This window comes from Pisolithus orientalis (genome assembly GCF_024613125.1).
Source record: "Pisolithus orientalis strain OTSU chromosome Unknown F5J12scaffold_17, whole genome shotgun sequence".
In the NCBI taxonomy this organism is placed as follows: Eukaryota; Fungi; Basidiomycota; class Agaricomycetes; order Boletales; family Pisolithaceae; genus Pisolithus; species Pisolithus orientalis.
Window position 1 is genome coordinate 813,481 of NW_026260798.1, and position 24,165 is coordinate 837,645.

A 24,165-nucleotide genomic window follows, 5' to 3' on the forward strand; every position below is an offset into this window, starting at 1 on the left:
GTTGGCTTGGTCGTTTAATGGCCTGCAACTGTTCGTCGCGAACATAGGCAAAATCATCTGTTTTAACCTTTCTAGCTTTCAGTCTTCAGAATGGTCGATCCATGAAGACCAATCCCCACCATCTATGGCATCCAATGGCAGATTTTTTGCATGTGCCGCAGGTTCATCGGTTTCGCTATGGGATTGTTTGTCCCACATGCAGATCGGTAGTATTATCACGCACAACACAGCAGTCTCATGTGTCGCTCTCTCACAAAGTGGACGGTATCTCGCATGTGGAAATGGGACCGATATCACAATTCACGATCTCAGAGATGTCCTTTCACTTAGGCGTCTCTGCGATGGTGTAAGTTTATGTCCACTCATAAAGTTCGCTTCGCTAACAATCGTCATGCTATTCTCCCGCACAGCGTAATGCTTTAATTCGTCGACAGCTCTGCGCTTCTCAGTTTCCGCTCGTAGTAGTGAGTGATGAGGCCTTCGGGCTGTGGACGCAAGATGACCCAGCGAAAACCGAAGTGCTGCTGTCAGCAGAAATTGCGAGCGATTCAAGCCCTAGCCACTATAGGCTGGCAAACCGCGCACTTATACGAGCACGACTGAAAACTCTGGCAGCTGCGATAGAGGATGCCAAAGAGGTGATTCCCTTCCTCACCGCTCCATCTGTATGATTGCTCACATACACATCAAGTCCCTCCGGATTCAGCGATCACCTATAGGCCATATCGCGATGGTGATTGCTCTACTTAGACAGGGCGATCGAGAGGGTGCGCTACGCACATTCGACTTTGCATTTTATGATTGTGAGCTGCACGACATCAGATATCTTTTACTGTTGAAGGTGCGCCAAGTGATCTAGATCGTTCTCACAATTAATCTACATTCTGCTCAGTCGATTCTTGTCTTCGAATCTGGAAATCAAGAAGACAGGATAATGCGTGCAGAGTACCTTGTTACAACAGCGGACAATGATGACGACGACGACGCCACATACCTCTACACCCAGGTACGTGCATTGCGTGACGCAGACATATAATTATCGCTGCTGACTCACCGCACAGGTGCTTGGAATTATGTACCTGAAGAAGGGAAGTTATGGACATGCGATACTATTGATTGAGCGTGCGAAGAGCCTAGCCCCCGAAGACAAACAATGTCCTCCGCTAGTGACAATTTCGCTCGTAGGTCTTCTGCCGCTACTAGCGCCGCCTATTAATGCAACCCTCCATCAAGATATTCGGGTGGAGTTTCAGCGGACTGGATATCGTTGCTCAGCAACATCTATGTGACGCCCTCTATGCTGAAGGTCGTACTGCCGAAGCCACGGAGATCCTCCTCAATATCATGCGGACAGCAGACAAGGAAAGAGACGCAATTGCGGGTTGGATCTCAGGTATGTCTTGTAACTGCTAGCTGACATGCACATTCATGTCTGTCATCAGATTTCACCGAAAAATGTGCTGCGAAACTTGAGCGCGTCGGCGACAGTGTTTTTGGATCTTCAAAATATGATGACGCAATAACACAGTACTCTGCTGCGTTGTCCCTCAGTCCTCCAAGTCCGGCAGGTCTGCTCATCAAACGAAGCCGAGCTCGGGCTGCAAAAGAGTTGTGGGAGGATGCACTACAGGATGCAAATGAGGTATGCGTGATATCTTTCTTGTATTAGTGGGTTCCCTTACAGTTGCTGTATAGGCGGTGAAAGTGGATCCCTCCAGCCCTTGGGGTTTTGAGGCCAAGCATGTGGCGCTTCATGGCGCGAAGCAGTATGACGAGGCGATTGAGGCTTTCAAGTCCATGCTACTCAGGATCGAACAGTCCTGTGACCCTGAGACTATCCGTATGTATCTCCTGTATGACGCCAATATCTACAAATAACAGTTTCACAGAACTCCGTAAGAACTACATTTCACCATCTGACACAATCGCAGCTATCGATTCCATCGTCCGCGAGATCTGTTGTCCCTTCGTCGTCATTTATGTCACTACTGGTCGCCTTTGCGACGAGACTGAGCGGATGCGTATATTCAAGGCTCATCCGAGGTTCAAAGAACTTGTGTCATCTATGACGAAAAAAGTGGACGAGACGCAGATCCGACCTGTGGTTAAAAGTTTTTTCGGATACGTCATGTTCTCGCACGCATGGCAGGGGAAAGGAGCCGTCGTTCCAGGACGTCGACAAAGTCAACTCCGTGTGGGACCTTCCGCTCCAGGACGTCAACGAAGTCAACCTCGTGTGGGGCCTTCCCAAAACGCGCCTGAATAAGAAGTTGCGTGATTTCTGCGAGGAAACACGCAGGCTCGGTTACAATTGGGCCTGGTCGGATACGTGTTGTATCGACAAGTCCCAGAGCGCCACCGTTACCCTATCCGAATCCCTTACTTTGATGTACAAATGGTACGCGAATTCGGCAGTCACGCTTGTATACCTTGCCGGTGTAGCCCATCCGTCCAAGCCTGGAGACCTTGCGCGTAGTTTTTGGATGACGCGAGCTTGGACTTTACAAGAGCTTCTCTCACCAGGGGTCATCTTGTTCTATGACTCCGAGTGGAAACCATACCTCGGCGATATTGGCATGAACCACAAGCAATCTCCGGTGATCATGCAAGAGCTTGCAGATGCTATCAAGATTTCCTCTGGAACCATTGTCAGGTTCTCTCCAGATGATCTTGGGGTTCGCGAAAAACTTCGTCTTGCTTCTACACGCAATGCGACGAAGGAGGAAGACGTCGCATACTCTCTGATCGGCATATTCAAATCTGATATCAGGCCCCACTATGGCGAAGGAACCGACGCTCTCGGACATCTGCTGGAGGAGATCGTAGCTCGCACTGGCGAGGTCACCGTACTTGCGTGGTCAGGGACGTCGTCGTCGTACAACAGCTGTCTCCCGGCTTCCGTTTCCGTCTACAGCCAAATTCCTTACACCCCTCCGTCACTCGAAGGAGAAGAAATGGAAACATGCATCACAAAACTACGCAGCAAGTTGCCCCAGGAAGTTGTCCTTAGCATTTATAATCAAATCAAGTTGCTTCCGCCTGCGCGTTTTGGTACCAGACGTCTACATCTTCCATGCATCATCTTCCCCCTCAGAAGACTGGAGCTACGCAGTGGCAGTGAGAAGCTGTATCGTGCCAGGGTATCAGGACTTGGAAAAGTGGAGTTCTCGACCTGCCGACGACCTCCCGCTGCATGAGGCACATAAATTTGTCTTCGTACATCCGTGGATTGGTCATATCCGAGGTCCCAATAGTGTGGTTTCCTGGGGAGATGGATCCGGAGTCCGATGCTGACTCTAACTGCGATTCAGATCACGACGCTGAATCGGATGGAGTTTCTCTGCCGTCTTCGCCGTTACACGCTCTCCCCCCTCGAGTTGACGGCTATACCCGAGCACTGCAAATGATTGCTCGTCTCGGACAGCCGTTCAGCGCGTTGCTGCTCGCACAGCAGCCAAAGGGAGAGTACAGGAGGGTTGCCACAGAGGAAGAGATTGTCGTTTCAGGACTTGGAACCAACATCCCCACGAACATTCGGGCGGGGGTGTTAGAAATCCTTTGACGTGTATATGGAGGATTGCTGGTCGTTAAAGCTGGTCTATCTTTCCTCCTTTAGCAGTCATTTTTTGTGTTCGTATCTTCCTTCGTGCTGTTTCGTAGTCTTTGCTCATCGTCCTCATCATACCCCTCCGGACATCCTCATATCTGTTGTTTATATGTAGATACGCATGATCAGCTAACGTACCGACACGATATATTCATCTGATACCTATTCTACAACAATCTCAACAATTCATTGTCCAGAACTCTTTGGAGGATGTGGTTTGTTCTGCTACTTGCCCGATCATCTTTTATGGGCGCCAGGTGCCACCGAATGTGGGGGAGATGGGGAGTCGGTTCTCGCGTGGCGGGTGTTCGCAAATTCTGAACGATACAAGAATTATGTAAGCATGATAACACCTTCGTAACCCGAGGGACCCGGCGAAGGTGGATGTCCTCGTATAAAGCTTTGGGATACGGTACACATGAAAGTTGAGGCCAGAGAGGGGTCAGTTGGACTTGATGAAGTTGACGAGCTGACGGTGTATCGACATAGCTGCTTGGTTTCATTTCGTTTTGAATCCTATCCTACTCAGGCACAGCTTACGACTATAGCCTTCGAGGGTAAGGGGGACGACAGAGAGCCCTGCCAATATTGGTCGTCCGAAAGAACCTTCGGAATCAGATATCGGCCTGCCAGTTGTCCTTGCACATGCAGCAACCCAGTCGTCTCGGAGGGAGGACCCTACCAACGTCTTGTAGACTGTACACGCCACAACCAGCAGCTCGGATTCACACTGAAACTTTAGATGATGACGTACCAAGTCCCGTCCCTTCGGGGAGCCGGCAGCCAAAAGGTGGCTGACCCGGAAAGTTTCCCCCCCCCCCCCCCCCCCCCCGAAATCAGATGTCAGGCTCCCAACTGCCCTTATAAATTCAGCACACCGGTCGTCCATTCTACCCGCCCATCTTCCTCCTCAACCATCATCAGCCGTACTGCGCACCTACTCCCCCGTCCCCCTCTGCGTCACGATTGATGGACGACACCCGAGCGCCGACTCTTCTCGTCGTGCCAATAAACCTCATGTGCTCCTGGCAAATGCGTTGGCCCTTCCGAGGAAATTATTGGTGAAGGGACAGGAGGAACAATGCTCGACTTAGTCGATACCATCCTGCACTGGTACTCCCGTGAGTCGGTCACATGGATATGCTCACCCGGTCGTACACATTTACAATCCACTGTCGTGGTACAGAATCTCGATGCGCCTCGGGATACCAAAGTCGACTGCAGAGGTGTCAGCGGTTCCATTGGTGCCGTTCCGTTGCCGAACGTTAGGTCTGCGTGAGTCGCGTGAGTTTATCATTATCTCTCTCTGGACGACATATCATGTCTATGATACGCCATATACCAACGCTCTGCTTCGGTTCTCTAGCACTTCTCCGTTGATGTGAACTGTGCCCTTTGGGCTTACTGTCGCTAGCAAGATACCAACAGGCTATCTCACTCGCTGGCGATCATTGGATTTTGCACAGTGTTTGTCCCCTGCAAGGCAACGTGAGCATGATCGATGACACGCCCCATACGCAATTAAATGGATTCTCTGGACGATAGCCTCCATGATACGGACGACCACCTGTGATCTCCAAGGGCTTACTCCTCGTGCGTTGATATGGTTTTTCCCATTCCTACTCTCATCAATTAGTCCATTGATAGGGTGCCAGTCCCGTTTCCTCCCTCTGAAGACGCAACTTTTTCGGGTCGACGTGAGATTGATTAGGCGAACTTACCGAGCTTGTGGGATCGTTTTCTAGTACCTACGTAGCTGATGGCACTGGGTAGGGAACTGATAACTCTGACTACCGCGCAGGCCATTACTCGGGAACATTTCCCTCGAGGCCGTCATCGTGACAGCCCTTCATTCGAGAGAGAAGACAGTGGAGACGGGGGATATGACGGTAGCACAAGGCCCACCATCCTCCTGTCTTATTGTTCTTCGTGCACCTGTTGTTACTTACCCAACCATATTCATGCTCGGGGATACGATGATGGGGCGACGGAGACGCCACGTCTGAATCTGCTAGCAAAGGAATAAGTAAGCCTGATGGAAATCTTGACCTTGTGATTTGGTAGAATCGAATTAGTGTACATACCTACTCCGAGCGTAGGTTGCAGTCGCAGAGAACGCCGCGCGATCCGCGTCATCCATTCACAGCTCTTCAGTCCTGTCGAGAGCAAGAAGACTGGTATATCCGACAGCAATAAACAAGATACAGCATAACTATACAAAATATTGCATTCCGGGCTGTCGTAGCAGAGTGTCAGCACTTCAGTACCCCAGGTGAAGTTAATAGAAAACGCTCACATTCCGCCTGCCCATCCCCTTATCCTTCTCATTCTCGGGAGCCGGACCGAATACCTTGAATTCATGCTCCCCACCTTCTCTCAGTGTTAACACCGATGCCATGTTCCCACATCGATAGCAGTAATTAGGTGCGGACCATACGGTGACTAGGGCGTTGTCGAACATGTATTTGTAGCCTTCTTGAACGAGTTGGTGGGCGCGGGCGATAAGACTGAGTGAGTTGACGTGGTTGAACTGCGAAGATGGTGGAGTGAGTATATGCGATGTACCTGAACGGCATGAACGACGTACCTCTCGAGTTACGTTTCCGCCGAAGAGCCAGCCAGCACCGCGGGGACTTACAGCCCAATTATCGATGTCGTCAGGATCTGACCACATGAGGTCTATAGAAGGCGTCATATCAAACGATTCCAACTTGAGGAAGGCTGGAAGCTTACCGCAGAATGCGCCTTCGTGAGGAATCTCCTGGGCTCTTGAAAGTACGCGAATTTGGTCGAGAGTCCGTATGTCTGGAGAGAGTCCGCCGTGTACACATAAAGTTTCTCCGTCGATAATCTGAGATGGTTGTAAGTGATGTTTGTCAGGGATGTGAGGTGACGTACTGCAGCGAGGTTCAGATAGTCGAACACGTTACAGCAAGCTTTCCATACTGCGGCGCTTCCGTACTTTTGTTGACATTCGTCTGGGAAGAGAATTTAGCGTTGGGGCGAAGAGTGCATGCAAGGACACACCATAGAACCCGTATACTTGGGTGATTTGTCGACTTTCGTGATTGCCCCGCAACAACGTGACCTTATCGGGATATCTGGAAGACCATGAACGATAGGGGCCTAGTCATGATCGGAACAGCTTGCCTTGCTTTGAGTGCTAGGAGTAATGACACGGTTTCGAGACTGTAGTGGCCCCGGTCGACGAAATCTCCCTGCGAAGTGTGATATGAGCTGCCGAAGCTGCGATGCCCAAGAACACCTACGTGCCATGAAGATATAGCTCGTCTCTGGCACGCTTCCGCCTTTCCTGAGCAGTTCGAGGAGGTCCCAGAACTGGCCGTGAATGTCGCCGCAGATGGTGACTGGTGACGATACAGGCTGGATGTTGGATTCCTCGAGGAGGATGGCTCGGACGGTGTCGCAGAGGATTTTCATGTCTTGTTCGGGCAGATGTTGGCAGTCCATCAGCTGTGCGATCCATTTGTCGGGGTCGTAGGTCATCATCGTCGCCGTTGTCTGAGTCCCGGGTGGCCAAATAGCGTGTCTCTAATCAATTCCTAATCCTCACTAGCAGTCCCAAGTAGTGTTCGCCGTCTTTTCCCACGGGTCATTCGAGTGCGTCGTCTGATCTGGCCACAGAATCCCCCCCTGCGAGGACAAACTCGTCCGACGAGACAACACTGCCCCGTCAATGGCCTCTTCCCCCAACCCGCCGCTTTCAGGTCAAGCTCTTCCTTTGCCCAGGCCACTATTTTGTCACACCTTACCCAGCACTAGCATTCGAATCGACTCCACTTTCCCTATCTCGTCCTTCTTCCCACCCACATTGTGCTCACTTCCGGCGGAACCATCGGTTTCGATCCTGTCGTCACCCCGCGGGTCATGGCTTCCATCTTGCGTTGTTCACCTCCACGTTATTCGGGACTACAGTAATGACAACATCAGCCCCTTGCACTCCTACCTCTTCCAGATTGTTTTCGAGCCTGAGTTATTGGTGCCCCACATGAAACCATGACTTCCCGACTCATTGGGAGTCAGCCAGTTAAGTGCGTTTGTCGGAAGTGCCAATTGTGCGTCCTCTCCTTTCGATTTCTACAGACGCCCTTTGCGAGGTGTGGGGTGCTCTTCGGACTAGCCCCGAAATGTTTGAAGGTACCCATTTCCCTCATGTTCAAGGTTGTATTTCATAAATGGTTGCCCTCGCTCATTCGCCCTGTCTCCTCCTTTGGCTCTGGGTATTCTTTCATCGTCGTTTCCCATTCCTTCTTGTTTTGTTTGCTCGCGCTCCTCTAGGAGTGCAGGCTGCCGCTCTTCGCATCTGGCCGTGTATCATCTCATTCTCGCACTCCTGGCACGCAGATTGCCTTTCTTCGCATTCAGCCACTTACCATGGATTCTCACACTCCTCCGGGCACGCGGGTTGCCTCTTTTCACCTCGTGGTTGTATCTCCTCGCTCTCTCACACTTCCCCTGGCACTTAGGTTGCCTCTCCTCACACGGTGGCATCCCAATCCTTCCTGATCACAATCTTTTCCCTGTCGACAGCCCTTTTCTCAGCCATGTTTTGCCGTTGGGCCTCTTTCCCCCGTCTGGTATGCAAAGCGAAGTCTCTGTTGCAGTAGTTCTGAGATGCTCTATATCTGTCTCGCGCTCCATTGGCCCATCGACTTCAACCTATCTCGTGCGCTAATCTGTTGTTCTTTCACAGAGTTACACTACACGCGACGCGTCATCAATAGTGAACAGAGAAAAAGCGGGACAGTGGTTCCAACTCGAGCGCGTGGCGATTACTCGTATGCTTGTATGCGGCAGTGAAGTGCTCGCTACGGGCCTCAAGTTCAAGTATGCACACAGGCCAGCGATACATACTTGAAGTACGATCATCAAGACCAGGTGCACCAACATCCGATTCCAAGCGCGAGTTATAACCTCCACATTTAATTTTGGCTCAACAGCAAACGATACACCGATTGCATGGAAGGTCATCAAAGATGACTGTTGAGGAGATCAAGTTATTATGTAGGTGCAAAGTGTACCTGATCGCCATGTCCGATGAACTCGAGAAAAGATGTTCTTTTTTTTCTTGCTTTCTATATATCTAAAAAAATCACGGCAGAAAACACTTCCGCAGTCCAAGTGGACTGCAGTGAACCTCTGCATATCAAGGAACCCTTCATTGGATACACTCGTGGTTCATCACGGTATGTCAACACACATTTTCCCTCTAGGCTCGCGCATGAGGCGACAAGTTGTCCGCATTTCCGCCCAACTGAGCGGCTTTGGCAAAGCTATCATGAACGGCAGTGTCGCTGTCTAGCCTGTACCAATCACTGGTTTGCACTGCTTTATGTGTCCTCAGAAACTTGAGGAACTCGTCCTTGACGGCTTGGCTAGGGAAATCAGCGAAGTAGCGCATCTTATCATTCCGGATGTAGTAGAAAGGGACAACGTAGGGATTGACCGTGCTAGAGAACTTAGAGGAGTATTGGACCACCAAACAAAAACCTTGTCGAGAGGGATGCTCATGCGTGATGGTTGGCTCTGCGGTGGTTGAGTAAACTGAAGGTAAATGAGCAAGAATTAGGCCGCTTTTATATGTTGACCCCCTCGCACCGTCTGTGCCCTCACACCATCTGTATGCCCTCATACCGCCTGCGCCTTCACACCACTTGTACGCCCCCACACAATCACAACGCCCAAAACGTGAATACGGTAAGAATTGTTATTCCGACTTTTGCGTGTTTCTCCTAAGGAAGTCTGGATCATGGCAAGACGTGGCATATCGAGCGTGCCTTTCTGTGTAAACCTCACGTTGATACATTGAATTTCTGGAAGATATGATATAACGGAATATCTATAAGGCAAGGGCGCTGGCTTGGGGCACTGGGTCCAGGCGTGGTGGACATGTCATATTACCGCCTTAGCTGTTCATTGAAACACCCGTATTTCGCGCCGAGGGACAAAGCGCGTCCAGGACGTGTTTTGAGTTAGGAAAGCAGAGCATGCGATTTGCCCGAATGGAATGAATGACGTACCTCTCGAGTTACATATCTCCCAGCCTGCACCGCGAGGACTCACAGCCCGATTATTGATGTCGTCGGGGTATGACTACGTAAGGTCTGTAGAAGGTGTCATTACAAACCATTCCATTCCAATTCGGGGGGCGCTCAAACTGCACCGCAGAATATGCCTTCGTGGGGGATTTCCTGAACGCTTGAGAGGATGCGAATTCGGTCGAGGGCGCGTATGTCTAGAGAGAGTCCGTAGTGTACGCACAATGTTCTCCGTCGATGAATTGAGAGATGGTCGATAAGTTCCTGTATTGATGGTGCGTGGTGGCATTCCGCAGCGAGGTTCGGATGATCGAACACGCTTTGCAAACTGCAGCAATTCCGTTCTTTTGTTAGCATTCGTCTGGGAAGAGAATTTAGCATCGGAGTGAAGAGTGCCATAAAACCCGTAGACTTAATTGGGTGATTTGTCTACTTTCGTGATTGCCCCGCAACAAAGTGACCTTGTCGGGATATCCGGATGGCCACAACGATAGGGGACAGGTAACGCATTTCCTGGGCACATAGTTAGAGGAGGTCCCAGAACTGGCCGTCGATGTTGTCGCAGATGGTGACTGGTGTCGATATGTACGGACTCGATGCCGGATTCCTCGAGGAGGATGGCTCGGATAGTGTGGAAGAGGATTTTCGTGTCTTGTTCAGGCGGATGTTGGCAGTCTATCAGCTGTGCGATCCGTTTGTCGGGGCCGTAGGCCGTCGTTGTCGTCGTCGCTGTTGTTTGAGTTCAAGTGCCTAATTATATAGCGCATCCCTAATCAATTCCTAAATTCTCACTAGCACTTTCAAATGTTACACTTGAGGCTGCTCGTCGCGTCGCTGTCGTTGGCAGCGGCGAGCTGGGCACTGCACGAATCCGACGTCGGCGTGGTCGACTGGCACTCCAGACTCGTCGGCGTTCCACTCAAAACCAACTTTCATGGCGATCTCATTCTCGCAACGACAGCCAGCAACGTCTTCGCTGCAATCAATGCTGCAGACGGTTCATTAGGTGGGCACTGGACAGTCTGATGTTCGGTGTGGAAGTTCTAACTCGCTGAAAGCATGGAGGAGCATCCACGACGACGACGACCCCATCAGGGCATTTGACGTGTACGACGACTCAAGTACGTGTCTCTTTCGTCTAGCGTTTTACCATGTACTAAACACCCGTTACAGACGTCGCATTACTCTCTGGGCCTGGTGGATCCACTCTACGCACGTATAACACATCCACAGGCCACCTTCTCCTCGAACGTCGTCTCCACAGCCTTCCTCGCGCTGAAACACACGAAGTACAACACACAGCAATCACAACAAGGCGGATTTCGGTCGAAGGGAGCACCGCGATCTTTGCGCTCACCAATGGCCACACGGTCAGTCGTATAGACGGCCAGTCTGGCGATGTTGCATGGACATGGAATTCTCCAGACAATGGGTTTGTCCAGTTTTTCTCTTTACGGTGACGCGCTGATACCCGGATAGGACGCTCGTGGTGTACTCCCACATTCGTACCACGCCAGACACTGTCTATGCGATCGGTCTCGCCAGGTCCGAGGCAGCATACACTCTGCACGTCACCACTTTATCCATAGACAACGGATCCACCATTGCATCTGTCAACATCCCTGCAAATCTTCCAAAGGACACGCCCGGTTTTGTTCTCCTTGACACGCCCATGACGGCAGAAATCGCACCAGGACTTTGTCTGACATGGCTGGAGTCGTCCTCAATCAGAGCAGCGGTGCTCACTCCAGGACTAAAAGGCCAGGTCCAGATTCTACCCGGTGTGAACTACACACATATCCGAGACATCGGACTCACCGGGGCGGGCCAGTTTATCGCATTCACACAGGACGGGTCTGCCCATGTCATGAGGTACGACGGAGAGTCTTTACGACCGATGTGGGAATTCGCCGACGTGGTACGTGTTCGGTTGGTACGACTGTCTCTCCACCTCCCAACCTGACAGGAACGAGCAGGCACCGTCCCAGACGCACAGCGAGTCGCATTTTGCAGGGAGCTTTGGTGAGAACGGCGAACCTCGCATTGTGAGAGTATATTGGTCGCACGCGAATGGTGTATGTATCCCCGCTTGTCTTTGTGCTTGTACCAGTATTGAAAATTACGATGGTGTAGCAAGCAATCCATCAGACGTTCACCCCGCGTCTTTCTGATGGCACAGGACAAGTAACGGGATACGCATTTCCATTCCCAACACACGGACACGGTGTAATTCGACACGTAAGTGATCTTCTCTCTTTACCCTTCTCTGCCACTCACTCCCTACCCACCCAAAGGTTACCTTCGACGGACGATCCGATGACACTCAAGAGACCACGCGATTTCTACTGGCGACGTCAACAGGTACCCTTCAGTTATGGAAACACAATGTTCTGCAGTGGTCCCGCGAGGAAGCGCTCTCGACCATCCGCGTTGCTGCTTTCGTACCTTTACCTCAGCCAAGTGCATCTAGCAGCCCGTCCACCGGATCGACCAGCATATCCGGTACTCTCCTAACCTGCATTCAACGATTCTCTGAGAGTATCCTACAGCACTTGTACACGTACACCTTGGGCCCGATCATCCGTGAAGACGGACCAATGCATAGTTCTGATGCACCTTCCACTCTCCACAGTGACCGGTTTGGATTCCGCCAAGTGATTGTTGCGGCAACAACGGAAGGCGTTTTGTACGGCCTCGACTCGAGCAATGGAAGAGTAATCTGGAGGCGCTTGTTTGGGTTGGGTTGGGCTTCTGGCAGTGTGGGAGGGAGAGTTTTACCCGTGAAGATGTATGTTGTACCTTCGAAATCGGGAACTCTGGGCGATTCCAGCGGTAAGGAAGAGGAGACGATGAAGCAGACTGTTGTACTGGTGACGCAGAGACGGGCGCATAATGTATGTGGTTCCTATCACCCTAGTGGGCAAGTTTTACTGACTTCTTTCCTTTTTCTTAAACTCAACATAAAGAGCCTTGTGGATACGGTCGTATTTGAGGTGGACCCATTAACCGGCGATGATGTACGCCCTGTCGAAGATGGTGAGGGCGACTCCCCTCGCTCAAGGTATGGTCCGTTGGAGGGGACGGATGTGATACAGGGTCCGATGATCGAATCATTTGTTGTTCCTGATGGGCAGGGGACTGTTGCGATGTTGGATGAGTTTTTGCAGGTAGGTTTGCAGTTTTTCGTTTTTGAAGTCGCGTTGGCTTTTTTGTGTATGGCTAGTGTTGATCGAATGCGCGATATATAGGTCCAGCTATACCCAGATACTCCAGCTACCCGCGAGTCCTTGGCACGTTTCGCGCCTTCCCTACACCTTGTCCTCTCTGCACGCACGTCTCCTACCTCGCGGCCCGAGGTGAACAGCAACAACGACGAACTATCGACACGCACACAACTCGTCGGACACCGTCTCGGCTTCAACGACGACGTTTCCACCGTACACGTCGCATATCCCACGTGGCGGATTACCCTTGGCTCTGGCGAAACGATCCGGGAAACGATTCTGAACGGGAACGCGGGTCGAGAGGCACCGGTTGTCGGGAAGGTTCTGGGAGACCGGAGGACGCTGTATAAGTACTTGAATAGGCAGTCTGAGGGTCGTGTTGACCGAAGCGAAGGGAACGTGCGGGTTATATGTCCTGGATAGCGTCAAAGGGACGATTTTGTACCAGGTGGGTTTACCCGCCCCCGAGGGAAGATGCGACGACGTCCACGCTGTGCTCGTTGATCATTGGTTGGTGTACTCGTATTACGAGGATAGAACTGATGTAGACTACGGCCATGGGCATGGGATGGAAGGCGGTGGTACGAAGGGGTGGAGGATCGTTTCGGTGGAAATGTATGAGGGGAAGAAGCCGGATGATGTGACGCGCAGGTATGGAATTTTTTCTATCTCCTGAATCTGTTTTGTCTGTCGTGGAGATTGGAAGAGAACTGATTTCCGCGTAGCTCGGAGTTATCGTCTTACTCAAACGCTACAACCGATATTACGACGTACGAGCAGGCGTATCTTATACCGTACGGTGTCACCGCGCTTTCGACGACATCGACCCGCCTCGGTGTGACTCTCAAGAATCTGATAAGTGCGTATCGCTCTGGTCATCAATATTTGTGTTCTACTGTCATTGGATGATTGACAATGATTTTGTTGCTGCATTACAGTGGCAAGCCGTAGACACGCCGTGTATTCCGTCCACCGGAGACTTCTGAATGCACGAAGACCCCTTGGCAAGGCGTCGCCGTCTGAGGCCGAAGAAGGACTCATCGCGTATGATGCTGTACTTCCGGATGATGCTCGGTTTGCGCTGTCGCATAATTACGAGGTACGATCGACTCTCCATACTCCCTCATATTCATTCTTCATACTCAACTATGTTAATTCTCATTGTTATAACAGGTTGCCAACGTCCGCCAAATCATTAGCGCACCATCCCGGCTCGAATCTACGTCTCTCGTTCTCGCGATCGGCCTTGACCTCTTCCTAACGCGCGTCTCTCCGTCGGGGACGTTCGATGTTCTTTCGGAGAGTTTCAACAAGGCGCAGTTGGTGCTGACAATCGGGGGTCTTGCGCTTGCGATTGGGCTCGTGAGACCTGTGGTGAGGAGAAGGCAGTTCGAGGGCAAGATGGTATTCGGGGTAGGATAGATGGATACCCGGATAGGGCGTAGGCGTTTGTTTGTAGAGGCACTCCTAATTTATGTACCGCACCAGTGACTTCGGGTTACCATGATGCTGGTGGCTGTTTGTGTCGGATTGCACTACTCGGAAGCCCCTTGCAATGTAAAATGTATAGGCCCTCGAGCACGGACTTAGATTCGAGGGCCGAATGCTGTGTCATGGTATGAATATACGCCGTTCACAACAGAACGATAGATTCCGTCTAGATATAAGGACGGACACGGGTAGGTATGTTTTATTGAAGCAAGCTAACTTTGACGTCCCTCACGGTCAACGGGAAGGACAACGACGCCGGTCGGACGTCCCTAGGGTTAACTTTCAGATACTCAGAAGATTTCCGGTTGTCCAGCCAGGTCGCGAAAGCCATTGTCGCACCCAAACTTACAGTGCTTTGACTATTCTGACTGTTATGCATTGAAGCGTGTCAGCTTCGGCACTGGGTCAAAGTTCAGCCACGTTCGAAAGGTTACTCTCGATATCTCTCATGCTAGCGAAGGTGCCACGGATCGAGAAAGTGGCAGATGAGTTTCTCATGCCAGCTACCCTCGGACCAAGATCGTAAATGCAGAATCGCGGACTCCCTAAACGGAATCTACATACCGCCTCTGCTTCAGAAAGTACTATAGCTAGAGTGGTCGGATTGTCCAATCCATCCACCTCGGGTTTCGGCATCCACGCAAGCCGATACTAACCCGCAGAAGTCGAAATATCCCTGATCGGGGCTGGAGAGCGAATTGTGGGGATCGTTGTGAAATAAGTATCGAGAGAATACATCGAGTAGTAGTATATTGGCTGACGGGCAGCATTGGTTGGCCCAGATGGGGCCGCGCGTAGCATATATGAACAGCAGATGTGACGACGTAAGGAGCACGATGAGGACGATGGACAAAGGCAACAAACAGCACAAAAGTACACCATAAGTGACCGCTAAAGGAAGAAAGACGGACCAGCTTTGACGACCAGCAAATCCCCCATGCACACGTCAAAGGATTTCCAACACCCCCACCCGAATGCTCAAGGTGATGTTAGTTCCAAGTCCCGAAACGACAATCTCTTTCTCTGTGGCGACCCTCCTGTAACCTCCTTTCGGCTGTTGTGCAAGAAGCAACGCGTTGAACGGCTGTCCGAGGCGAGCAATCACTTGCAGTGCTCGAGTATAGCCATCAACTTGAGGGGGGACAGCGTGTAATGGCGAAGACGGCGCATCTCCATCCGATTCAGTGCCGTTATCCGAATCGCCGTCAGAGTTAGTATCAGACTCCGGGTCATCTCCCCAGGAAACCACACTATTGGGACCTCGGATATGATCAATCCACGGATGTACGAGGATAAATGTCTGTGCCTCGTGCAGCGGGAGATCGTCGGCGGTCGAGAACTCCACTTTTCCAAGCCTTGATACCTTGACACGATACAGCTTCTCACTGCCTCTGCGTAGCTCCAGTTTTCTGACGGGGAAGATGATGCATGGAAGATATAGACGTTGGGCACCAAAACGCGCGGGTGGAAGAAGGTTGATCTGATTGTAGATGCTTAGGAGAACTTCCTTCGGCAACTCGTCACGTAATTTCGTGATGCGAATTTCCATTTCTTCCCCTTCGAGTGACGGAGGGATGTAAGGAATTTGGCTGTAGACGGAAACGGAAGCCGGGAGACAGCTGTTGTACGAGGACGATGTCCCTGACCACGCAAGCACGGTGACCTCGCCGGTGCGAGCCACGATCTCCTCCAGCAGATGTCCGAGAGCGTCGGCTCCTTCACCGTAGTGAGGCCTGATATCAGGACTTGAATATGCCGATCAGAGAGTATGCGACGTCTTCATCGAACTTCGCATTGCGCGTCGAAGCGAGACTGAAGTTTCTCGCGTACCCCGAGATTGTCTGGAGAGAACTTGATAATGGATCCGGGGGGAATCTTGATAGCGTCTGCCAGCTCTTGCACTATCTCCGGAGATTTCTTGTGGTTCATGCCAGTATCGCCAATGTATGGTTTCCACTCGGAGTCATAGAAAAAGACGACTTCCGGCGAGAGAAGTTCTTGCAACGTCCAAGCTCGCGTCATCCATAAACTACGCGCAAGGATCCCCGGACTTGGATGGATGCGTGACACCCGCAAGGTAATACAAGTGTGACCTGCCGAATTCGCATACCATTTGTACATGGACGTAAGGGATTGGTTAAGGATGGGGCTCGTGGACTTGTCGATACAACACGTATCGGACCATGCCCAGTTGTAACCAAGCCTGCGCGTTTCCTGGCAGAAAACACGCAACTTGTTATTCAGGGGCGTGTCGGGAAGGTCCCACACAGAGTTGACTAAGTTGACATCCTGGAACGACGGCTCCTTCCCCTGCCATGTGTGAGAGAACATGACATATCCGAAAAACCTCTCAACCACAGGTCGGATCAGCGTCTTGTCCACTTTTTTCGTCATGGATGAAACAAGTTGTTTGAACCCCGGATCAGCCTTGAAAATATGCATCCGCTCAGTCTCGTTGCAAAGGTAACCGGTAGTAACATCAATGACGACAAGGGGACAACAGATCTCGCTGACGACAGAACCGATTGCCGCAATCGTGTCGGATGGTGAAATGTAGGTCTTACGGAGTTCTGTGAAACGGTTATCTGTGGGTGTTACCTTCATATAGGAGGTACATACGGATGATTGCGGGGTCATGGGACTGCTCCATCCTGTGTAGCATGGACTTGAAAGCTTCAATCGCTTCGTCGTACTGCTTCGCGCCATGAAGCGCCACGTGCTGGGCCTCGTAGCCCCACGGGCTGGAAGGATCCGCTTTCACTGCCTATGCAGCAATTATAGGGGAACCCATTCATACAAGGAAGATACCATGCATACCTCGTTCGCATCCTGAAGTGCATCCTCCCACAACTCTTTCGCAGCTCGAGCTCTGCTCCGTTTGATGAGCAAACGAGCGGGACTTTGAGGACTGAGGGACAGCACAGCAGAGTACTGTGCTATTGCCTCATCATGCTCTGAGGATCCGAACGCATCGTCGCCAGCATGCTCAAGTGTGACAGCACATTTTTGGGTGAAGTCTGATGACAGACATAAATGTGCACGTCAACTACAAGTTACAAGACACACCTGAGATCCAACCTGCGATTGGGTTTCTCTCCTTGTCTGATGTCCGGATGATATTGAGGAGGATCTCTGTGGCTTCGGCTGTACGTTCTCCAGCATAGAGGGTCTCACATAGACGTTGCTGGGCAGTGATATCCACTCCATTGAAACTCCACCCAAATATCTTTATGGAGGGTTGAATTAATAGGCAGTGCTCGTAACAGCAGAAGACATACGAGCGAGATCGTCACTAGCGGAGGACATCGTTTGTCCTTTGGGGCCAGGCTCTTCGCGTGCTCCATCAATGATATCGCACGTCCGTAACTCCTTTTCTTCGTGTACATGACAGCAAGGACCTGCGAAATGTATCAGCGGTGATGCATATACGTCTGCATCACACGAGACTCATGCCTGGCTGTAAATGTGGGAGGCGTCATCATCATTGTCCTCGCCCGCTATCGTAGCAAGGTGCTCTGCACGCATTACCCCCTCTTCTTGATTTCCAGATTCGAAAACAAGGATCGACTGAGCAGAACGTAGGTTAATGGCGAAAATGACGCAGATCACCTCACGCACCTTTAGTAGTAAGAGAAATCTGATGTCATGCAGCTCACAATCATGAAATGCAAGGTCGAACGTGCATCGCGCACCCTCCCGATCGCCCTGGCCAAGGAGGGCAAGGGCCATCGCGATATGGCCGATAGGTGATCGCCGAATCCGGAGGGACTTGAGGTGCGCGTGAGCAACCATACACATGCAATGGTGGGGAAGTGGACTCACCTCTTTGGCGTCCTCTATCGCAGGTGCCAAATGTTCTAGTCGTGTTCGTATAAGTGCGCGATTCGCCAGCATGCAGTGGCTAGGGCTAGAAGCGCTGGCGATATCCTCTGAGAGTAGTATCTCGGTTTGCGTCGGGTCATCCTGTGTCCATGACAGGAAGGTCGCGAGGCCCATTTCTACGAGCGGAAGCTGAGAAGCGTAGAGTTGATGATGGATTAAAAGGTTACGCAGGACACGAGAATAGCATGAAGATTGTTAGCGGAGCAAGCTTCATGAGTGGATGTACACTTACACTATGCTCGAAACACCCAAGGGGAAGGACATCTCTGAGATCGTGAACCGTGATAATCTTGCCATTTCCAAATGCGAGATACCGTCCGCTCGCTGGGAGAGCGATGCATTCAACCGTTGCGGTGTGTGTGATAATGCTACCGATCTGCTTGTGGGACACGCAATCCCATAGCGAGATCGATGAACCTTCGGAGCATGCGATGAATCTGCCGTTGGATGCTATAGATGGTTGGGTTTGGTTTTCATGGATTGACCATTCCGAAGACGAGGACTTTGCAAGGTCGTAACAGATGATTTTGCCTTTGTTCGCGACGAACAGTTGCTGGCCATCAGGCGACCAGGCCAACAGAGTACAGGGCGAAGAGCCGATGCCACCGCTTTGACCTGAATTGAACAAGATATTGCCATCATCAGTGCTGTAGACACGGAAACCTTGTTTCCACGAGACAGTAGCAAGTCGAGTGCCGTCCGGAGAGAACTTGACACTAACAACGCTATCGTGTTGGAGCCAATGGAGTCGGTCACCGGAAGGGATGCTGATTATCTGGACGTTGAAGTTGTCCGCAGTGGCAAGTTTAGTACCGTCGCTCGAGACATCGACTCCGAGTACCAAGCATTGGTGTTCCGTGAACTCGCGCACTTTTTCATGAGTGGTTGCGTTCCAGAGAGTCGCCTTCATTCTGCTGTCTCCAGTTACGATCCACCGGCCATCCTGGGAAACGACAACAGACAAGACCAGCGCCACTCGTTCCATTCATGGTTGGACCCTGTTGCTGTCCATCTTCAATCCTCCATCGACGGATTTCGCTGTTCATATATCCTCCTACGACCTGACTTTCGTCCGCAAAGGTGACTGCCCATACCACATCCTGAGATACAATTTCGATGCGTTTGGCATCTTAACCGCCACAGCGAACTGTCAGTAGCGCCGCCTCAGCTGCTCTGACTGCTGGTACGCACCCATCGTCGTCGCTAACAAGCTCGCTAACACAGTCTGTTTTGTAGTTCAGAGGGCAGAAGAACGACGTATCGTAGACTCGCTCATGACGCCCAATATATGGCCCACACGTCCTCTCAAGCTATATCGATATCGATCAGTTCACGCCACTATAGCATCGTGTTCTTCAAGGTCAGGATTTCGATCAAGGTTTGGCAAATGATCCCTGAGCTCCACAAGATCCGGTTTTCGTCTGCACGAGGTCACGCATGGGGCAAGGGTTGGCGGAAACGTGTCGCAGGAACACCTGGTGACGTATTGGCATATCTACAACCATCTAATCCCAGAAAATTGTCCATCGCATGCACCAAATGCCCTCTGCCCCACCCTCGGTCCCGCTAAATCTTTGGGCTCCACCGTGTCTTACACACTCGCCGATACCCTCAGCGCTTCTCTTCCTCTCATCGGAATCTGAATCTGCCCACAAAACCAAGGCCCCACGCGATGATAGCACATACCCGGGCCTCACCTCTGCCTCACGCCCATCAGTAGCCTCGTCAACACGTGCCCACCCCAACGAGATGGCAGAGGTAAGATGCAATAGGACAGCGATATCGTCACCGGCAAGCATCTCATTCATCGAGTCGTGCGGCGCCTGACTTGTCGATACATAACCTCGTAGGAATGCATAGGAACGCATTACAAGCTTTCGAGGTTGGAGAGCTGAAAAAATCCTCACTTTGACTCAATGCTGCACTTGAGGCTGCCCGTCGGCGGCAGCGAGCTGGACATTACACGAATCGATGTCGGCATAGTCGGCTGGCATTCCAGACTCGTCGGCGGTCCACTCACAACCAACCTTCATGACGATCTCATCTTCACAGCGACAGCTAGCAACGTCTTCCCTGCACTCAATGTTACAGTCGGATCATTAGGTGGGCACTGGGCGACCTAATATTCAGTGAAAGTTCTAACTAGTCGTGAGCGTGGAGCATCCACGACGATGATGACCCCATCATGACATTCGACATGCACAGCGACTCAACTACGTGTCTTGGTCTGGCGTTTCGTAGTCTAATAAACATCCTCTGCGGACGTCGTACTGCTCTCTAGACCTGGTGGGTCCACTTTGCGCACGTACGGCACCTCCACAGGCCACCTTCTCCTCGAACGTCGCCTCCACAACCCTGCTGATATTCAAACACACGACGTACAACACGCGGTGATCACAATGGGGTGGGTTTCGGTCGCGGGGGGCACGGGACTCCTTGCGCTCACCAGTGGCGACACGGTTGGTCACATAGACCGCCCATCCAACGACGTCGTGCGTACATGAAACTTTCTAGACAATGGGTTTGCCCAGTATCCTCCTTTACGGCGACACATTGACACCATGATAGATCTCTTGTGATGCACTCCTAGATTCGTAAGACACCGGACCCCATCTACGCGATTGGTCTCACCAAGTCCAAGGCAGCGTATACTCTCGACCAGCCTATTCATAGACGAGTTCACCATTGCACCGGTCATCATCCCTGTAGGTTTCGCAAAGAGCATGCTCGGTTTTTATCCTCCGTATGCGTAACATCGGACTCGCAGCGGCAGGACAGCTTATCGCATCACATAGGACGGATCTGCCCGTGTCGTGAGGTGCAGTGGTGAGCCCTTATGACCGATATCGGAATTTACCGACGTGGTGCGTATCCACCTGGTATATTCTACATCGCAGCCTGACAGGGGTGAGCAGGCGCCGTCACACTTATACATCCCAAATCGCATTTCGTAGGGGGCTTTGGTAAGGGCGGCGAACGTCGCGTTGCGCGAGCGTATTGATCACACGCAAACCGTCTATGGATCCTTGTTTGTCTCTGCTTGAGCCAGTGTTGAAAGCTACGACGATATGGCCAGCAACTCAGCAAACGTTCATCCCGCGTCTTTCTGAGGATACAAGACAAGTAATGGGATATCCATTTCCATTCCCAACACACGGACACGGTGTAATTCGACACGTAACTTAAGCAATCATCTCTCTTTATCCTCTGCCGCTTGCTTCTCACCCCAGTAAAAAGTCACCTTCGACGGACGCTCTAGTAGCTCTCACGGAAGGTATTGAAATGCCGCACCGTGATAATAACCCAAGTTGGGGATGGGGAAGATCAGCAGAGTACGTTTGTGTGACTTTGCGACAAGGTCTCGACTAGGCGAAGCATTGTTCCACTCATCACTCCTGTCTGCAGAGCTCATCCTGCCCGGGAGTGCTAGTGCGTTTTCCAGGAGTGCATTAAGTTCGTTGATACTCGATGTCATCCATCAATCGTGGCGTAGGGGGACGGGAAGGTAACGTGGGTAGTACGTGGATGATGATGGTTGAAGCGGCAGGTTGACGGGCAAAGTGGACGACTGGCGGGTTGAATTTATATACGCAGTTGCGAGCCTGACATCTGATTTCAGGGGTACCTTCCGGGCCAGCCGGCTCTGGCTGCGCTGCTGAAGGGAGGTCGTTTGGTACGTGATCATCTAAGTTTCAATGTATGTCCGAACTGCCCACCATTATGTGGGTAAATCCTATGACGTCGGCAGGATTCTCCCTGCAAGACGACTAGTCTGCTGCATTTATAAGGACAACTTGCGAAACCATTGGTAGGGGTCTCCGTTGTCACCTTTACTCTCGAGAAGGCTAGTCGTGAGCTGGCCCCGAGTGGGACAAGGTAAGATAGGATTCACAACGAAATAAAACGAAACGTCTACGTCTACACCCCGTCAATTCGTCAACTCCACAGATCACAACTCCCTGTCCCCTCCACCGACTCTAGCCTCGACCTTGCATGCTCCCTCTTTCAACATCCAAAAAGGCTTTATAGGCGGACATCCACCTTGACCGATGCTCTTTGTTCACAGGGTATCATTAGTCTTGATTCACGTACCATTCAGAAACTTAGACCACGAACCTTGCAACCACCGAATCCACATCTCCCTAACATTCGCGGGCCCATGGCACCCATAAAGAAACATGAATATAATTAGAAAGCGCATCCCCCAAAGGAGGCGCAATAGCCGCAACTCCTGATCTACGATGTCAGCTTCCTGCACCTCATAAGTTACGAACATGGGGATGCTAACCGTACTTTTTCCACCGCCAGTTGCGACCCCAGTGGTCCATCCTCGTCACATTCACCAGTTGCCGGAGGAGTCATCTCCACACGAACCAAGAGAGACCGGGGGCGTCTAATCGGCGTCGCTCGCCCATGGGATATCCTAGAGATCAGGCCTGTTAATTAGAAACTATGGTTGTGGACGGCGAGACGCGTTAGCCCCAGTTATTTCTCGTCTGTTAGCTGGCCGAGTTACAACTTACTTCTCTTGTGGCTGTTTCCGCGTCCAAGGTAATGTATCCCAGGTAAATATGATCGTCTTCCCAGAGGACCCTGTGCGAGCGAGGAACGTAGGCGAATCCAAATATTCCGAATATAACGTCGTGGCGAGGAAAAGGAACTTGAGGGGGTACTAGGTGCGTGGGGTGGTAATCACATCGCACGCGTGGTACACGACCTGAGCAACAGAACTGATGTGACCAGCATGTCATCAGATTCGTATACACATATATGTGGTGCATTTGTAGAACTGTGGGGAAGCCGTACCTATTGCAGATGCGGGGAGTGCCCCAATGCAACAGTGAGCTAGGATGATGACGCTAGTCCATTGAAATGCTAGAGTGTCGAGAAATGCATCTATTCCCCTCCGAAAGACAGCAGCTCATTCCCCTTTCCTCATATGACCAGCTATGCCCGAGCCATGTAAGGTAAGACATACGATCACGGCATCGCGCCCGGTGTATCTTAACTCGCGCCGTTTCAACCGTCCGGCGAACTATCAAGTTTGGGTATCTGGATGTAACAGGTTAGTATGAGACAGGGAACCCAGAGCCACGGGAAGGGATCACTCACAACTCGATCTCCTAGGTGACAATCGCTCACAGGTGGAATAATTGGCCTCTCCAGCGGTGTGGGCGACGCGCGGAGTGGGAAAACAACAAACAAGCACAGCCACCCCCTTGTTCGAGCTGCCTTTCGTCTGCAGAGGTGTACGCCCATACCCCTACTCTGCCCCAGCCTCTTTGACTGCTGGTTGGCAAGCCCGCTAACTCAAGGTATTTGGTCCTGCTCCAAAGAATAAAAGTAACAAGGGGATGGGCAGGCGGAATGTGAGTGTTTTCTGTTGCACTTCTTCCATGACAGTCCGGAATGTAATATTTTGTACAGTTATGCTGTATCATGTTTATTGCCATCAGATATACCAGTCTCTTTGCTCTCGACAAGACTGAAGAGTTGTGAATGGAAGAGGCAGAACGTGTGGCATTCTCCCTGCTCGGTCGGGCCTCGGCGGATGTCTCTACGACTGCAACATACGCCCGGAGTAAGTATGTAGAACAATCCGATTCTACCAAATCAAAAGATTAAATATTCCCGTCAGCCTTTTGTTACTTCATTATCCCTTTGCTGGCAGACTCAGACGTGCTATCTCCACAACCCCGTCATCGTATCCTCGAATATGAATATGATTGGGCAAGTAACGACATGTGCACGAAGAACAATGAGACAGCAGGATAGTGGGCCTTGTGCCACTGTCATATCCTTCATCTCCACTGTCTTCTTATTCGAGTGAGGTGCCGTCATGACAATGGCCTCCAGGGCAATGTTTGCGAGTAATGGCCTGCGCCGTAAGAACTATCAGTTC

General features: G+C 51.4%; 7 protein-coding genes across 7 annotated transcripts; 4 read left to right on the forward strand and 3 right to left on the reverse strand.

The window, feature by feature from the left end:
• The first annotated feature begins 1,073 nt into the window (after positions 1 to 1,073).
• Positions 1,074 to 3,816, forward strand: F5J12DRAFT_927943 (uncharacterized protein). The gene is given in 6 exon segments (XM_051749423.1): positions 1,074 to 1,393; positions 1,443 to 1,642; positions 1,696 to 1,840; positions 1,890 to 2,130; positions 2,150 to 3,140; positions 3,245 to 3,816. 6 exon segments carry the CDS (start codon positions 1,216 to 1,218, stop codon positions 3,560 to 3,562), a joined length of 2,073 nt encoding a protein of 690 aa, XP_051599280.1. The 5' UTR covers positions 1,074 to 1,215; the 3' UTR covers positions 3,563 to 3,816.
• Positions 3,817 to 5,426: 1,610 nt separating this feature from the next.
• F5J12DRAFT_743803 (Metallo-dependent phosphatase-like protein) lies at positions 5,427 to 7,180 on the reverse strand. Its single transcript, XM_051742054.1, is given in 8 exon segments — positions 5,427 to 5,843; positions 5,904 to 6,137; positions 6,195 to 6,286; positions 6,341 to 6,458; positions 6,506 to 6,585; positions 6,635 to 6,708; positions 6,725 to 6,821; positions 6,877 to 7,180. 8 exon segments carry the CDS (start codon positions 7,115 to 7,117, stop codon positions 5,820 to 5,822), a joined length of 960 nt encoding a protein of 319 aa, XP_051599281.1. The 5' UTR covers positions 7,118 to 7,180; the 3' UTR covers positions 5,427 to 5,819.
• Positions 7,181 to 9,487: 2,307 nt separating this feature from the next.
• F5J12DRAFT_149115 (uncharacterized protein) lies at positions 9,488 to 10,193 on the reverse strand. Its single transcript, XM_051738157.1, has 3 exons — positions 9,792 to 10,193; positions 9,649 to 9,732; positions 9,488 to 9,537 (listed from the first exon to the last, which is right to left on the reverse strand). Exons 1-2 carry the CDS (start codon positions 10,063 to 10,065, stop codon positions 9,722 to 9,724), a joined length of 285 nt encoding a protein of 94 aa, XP_051599282.1. The 5' UTR covers positions 10,066 to 10,193; the 3' UTR covers positions 9,488 to 9,537; positions 9,649 to 9,721.
• A 277-nt stretch (positions 10,194 to 10,470) lies between these two features.
• Positions 10,471 to 14,462, forward strand: F5J12DRAFT_921581 (DUF1620-domain-containing protein; the record flags this gene model as incomplete). Its single annotated transcript, XM_051749293.1, has 13 exons — positions 10,471 to 10,672; positions 10,725 to 10,787; positions 10,840 to 11,098; positions 11,146 to 11,584; positions 11,643 to 11,741; positions 11,800 to 11,904; positions 11,961 to 12,560; positions 12,633 to 12,833; positions 12,915 to 13,289; positions 13,339 to 13,541; positions 13,616 to 13,749; positions 13,829 to 13,989; positions 14,064 to 14,462. The coding sequence occupies 13 exons, from the start codon at positions 10,471 to 10,473 to the stop codon at positions 14,310 to 14,312; spliced, it is 3,090 nt and encodes a 1,029-aa protein (XP_051599283.1). The 3' UTR covers positions 14,313 to 14,462.
• Positions 14,463 to 15,055: 593 nt separating this feature from the next.
• Positions 15,056 to 19,173, reverse strand: F5J12DRAFT_913667 (uncharacterized protein; the record flags this gene model as incomplete). The annotated part of the gene is made up of 10 exons (XM_051749095.1): positions 15,056 to 16,126; positions 16,195 to 16,951; positions 17,001 to 17,145; positions 17,199 to 17,398; positions 17,448 to 17,607; positions 17,660 to 17,779; positions 17,910 to 17,948; positions 18,000 to 18,149; positions 18,204 to 18,392; positions 18,496 to 19,173. The coding sequence occupies 10 exons, from the start codon at positions 19,171 to 19,173 to the stop codon at positions 15,328 to 15,330; spliced, it is 3,237 nt and encodes a 1,078-aa protein (XP_051599284.1). The 3' UTR covers positions 15,056 to 15,327.
• An 804-nt stretch (positions 19,174 to 19,977) lies between these two features.
• F5J12DRAFT_149160 (uncharacterized protein) lies at positions 19,978 to 20,659 on the forward strand. Its single transcript, XM_051738158.1, has 3 exons — positions 19,978 to 20,054; positions 20,114 to 20,366; positions 20,417 to 20,659. Exons 2-3 carry the CDS (start codon positions 20,180 to 20,182, stop codon positions 20,542 to 20,544), a joined length of 315 nt encoding a protein of 104 aa, XP_051599285.1. The 5' UTR covers positions 19,978 to 20,054; positions 20,114 to 20,179; the 3' UTR covers positions 20,545 to 20,659.
• Positions 20,660 to 20,662: 3 nt separating this feature from the next.
• Positions 20,663 to 22,143, forward strand: F5J12DRAFT_783498 (uncharacterized protein; the record flags this gene model as incomplete). Its single annotated transcript, XM_051742850.1, has 8 exons — positions 20,663 to 20,755; positions 20,854 to 20,909; positions 20,973 to 21,089; positions 21,494 to 21,595; positions 21,622 to 21,692; positions 21,757 to 21,780; positions 21,883 to 21,936; positions 22,076 to 22,143. The coding sequence occupies 8 exons, from the start codon at positions 20,663 to 20,665 to the stop codon at positions 22,141 to 22,143; spliced, it is 585 nt and encodes a 194-aa protein (XP_051599286.1).
• Between the last annotated feature and the right edge of the window lie 2,022 nt (positions 22,144 to 24,165).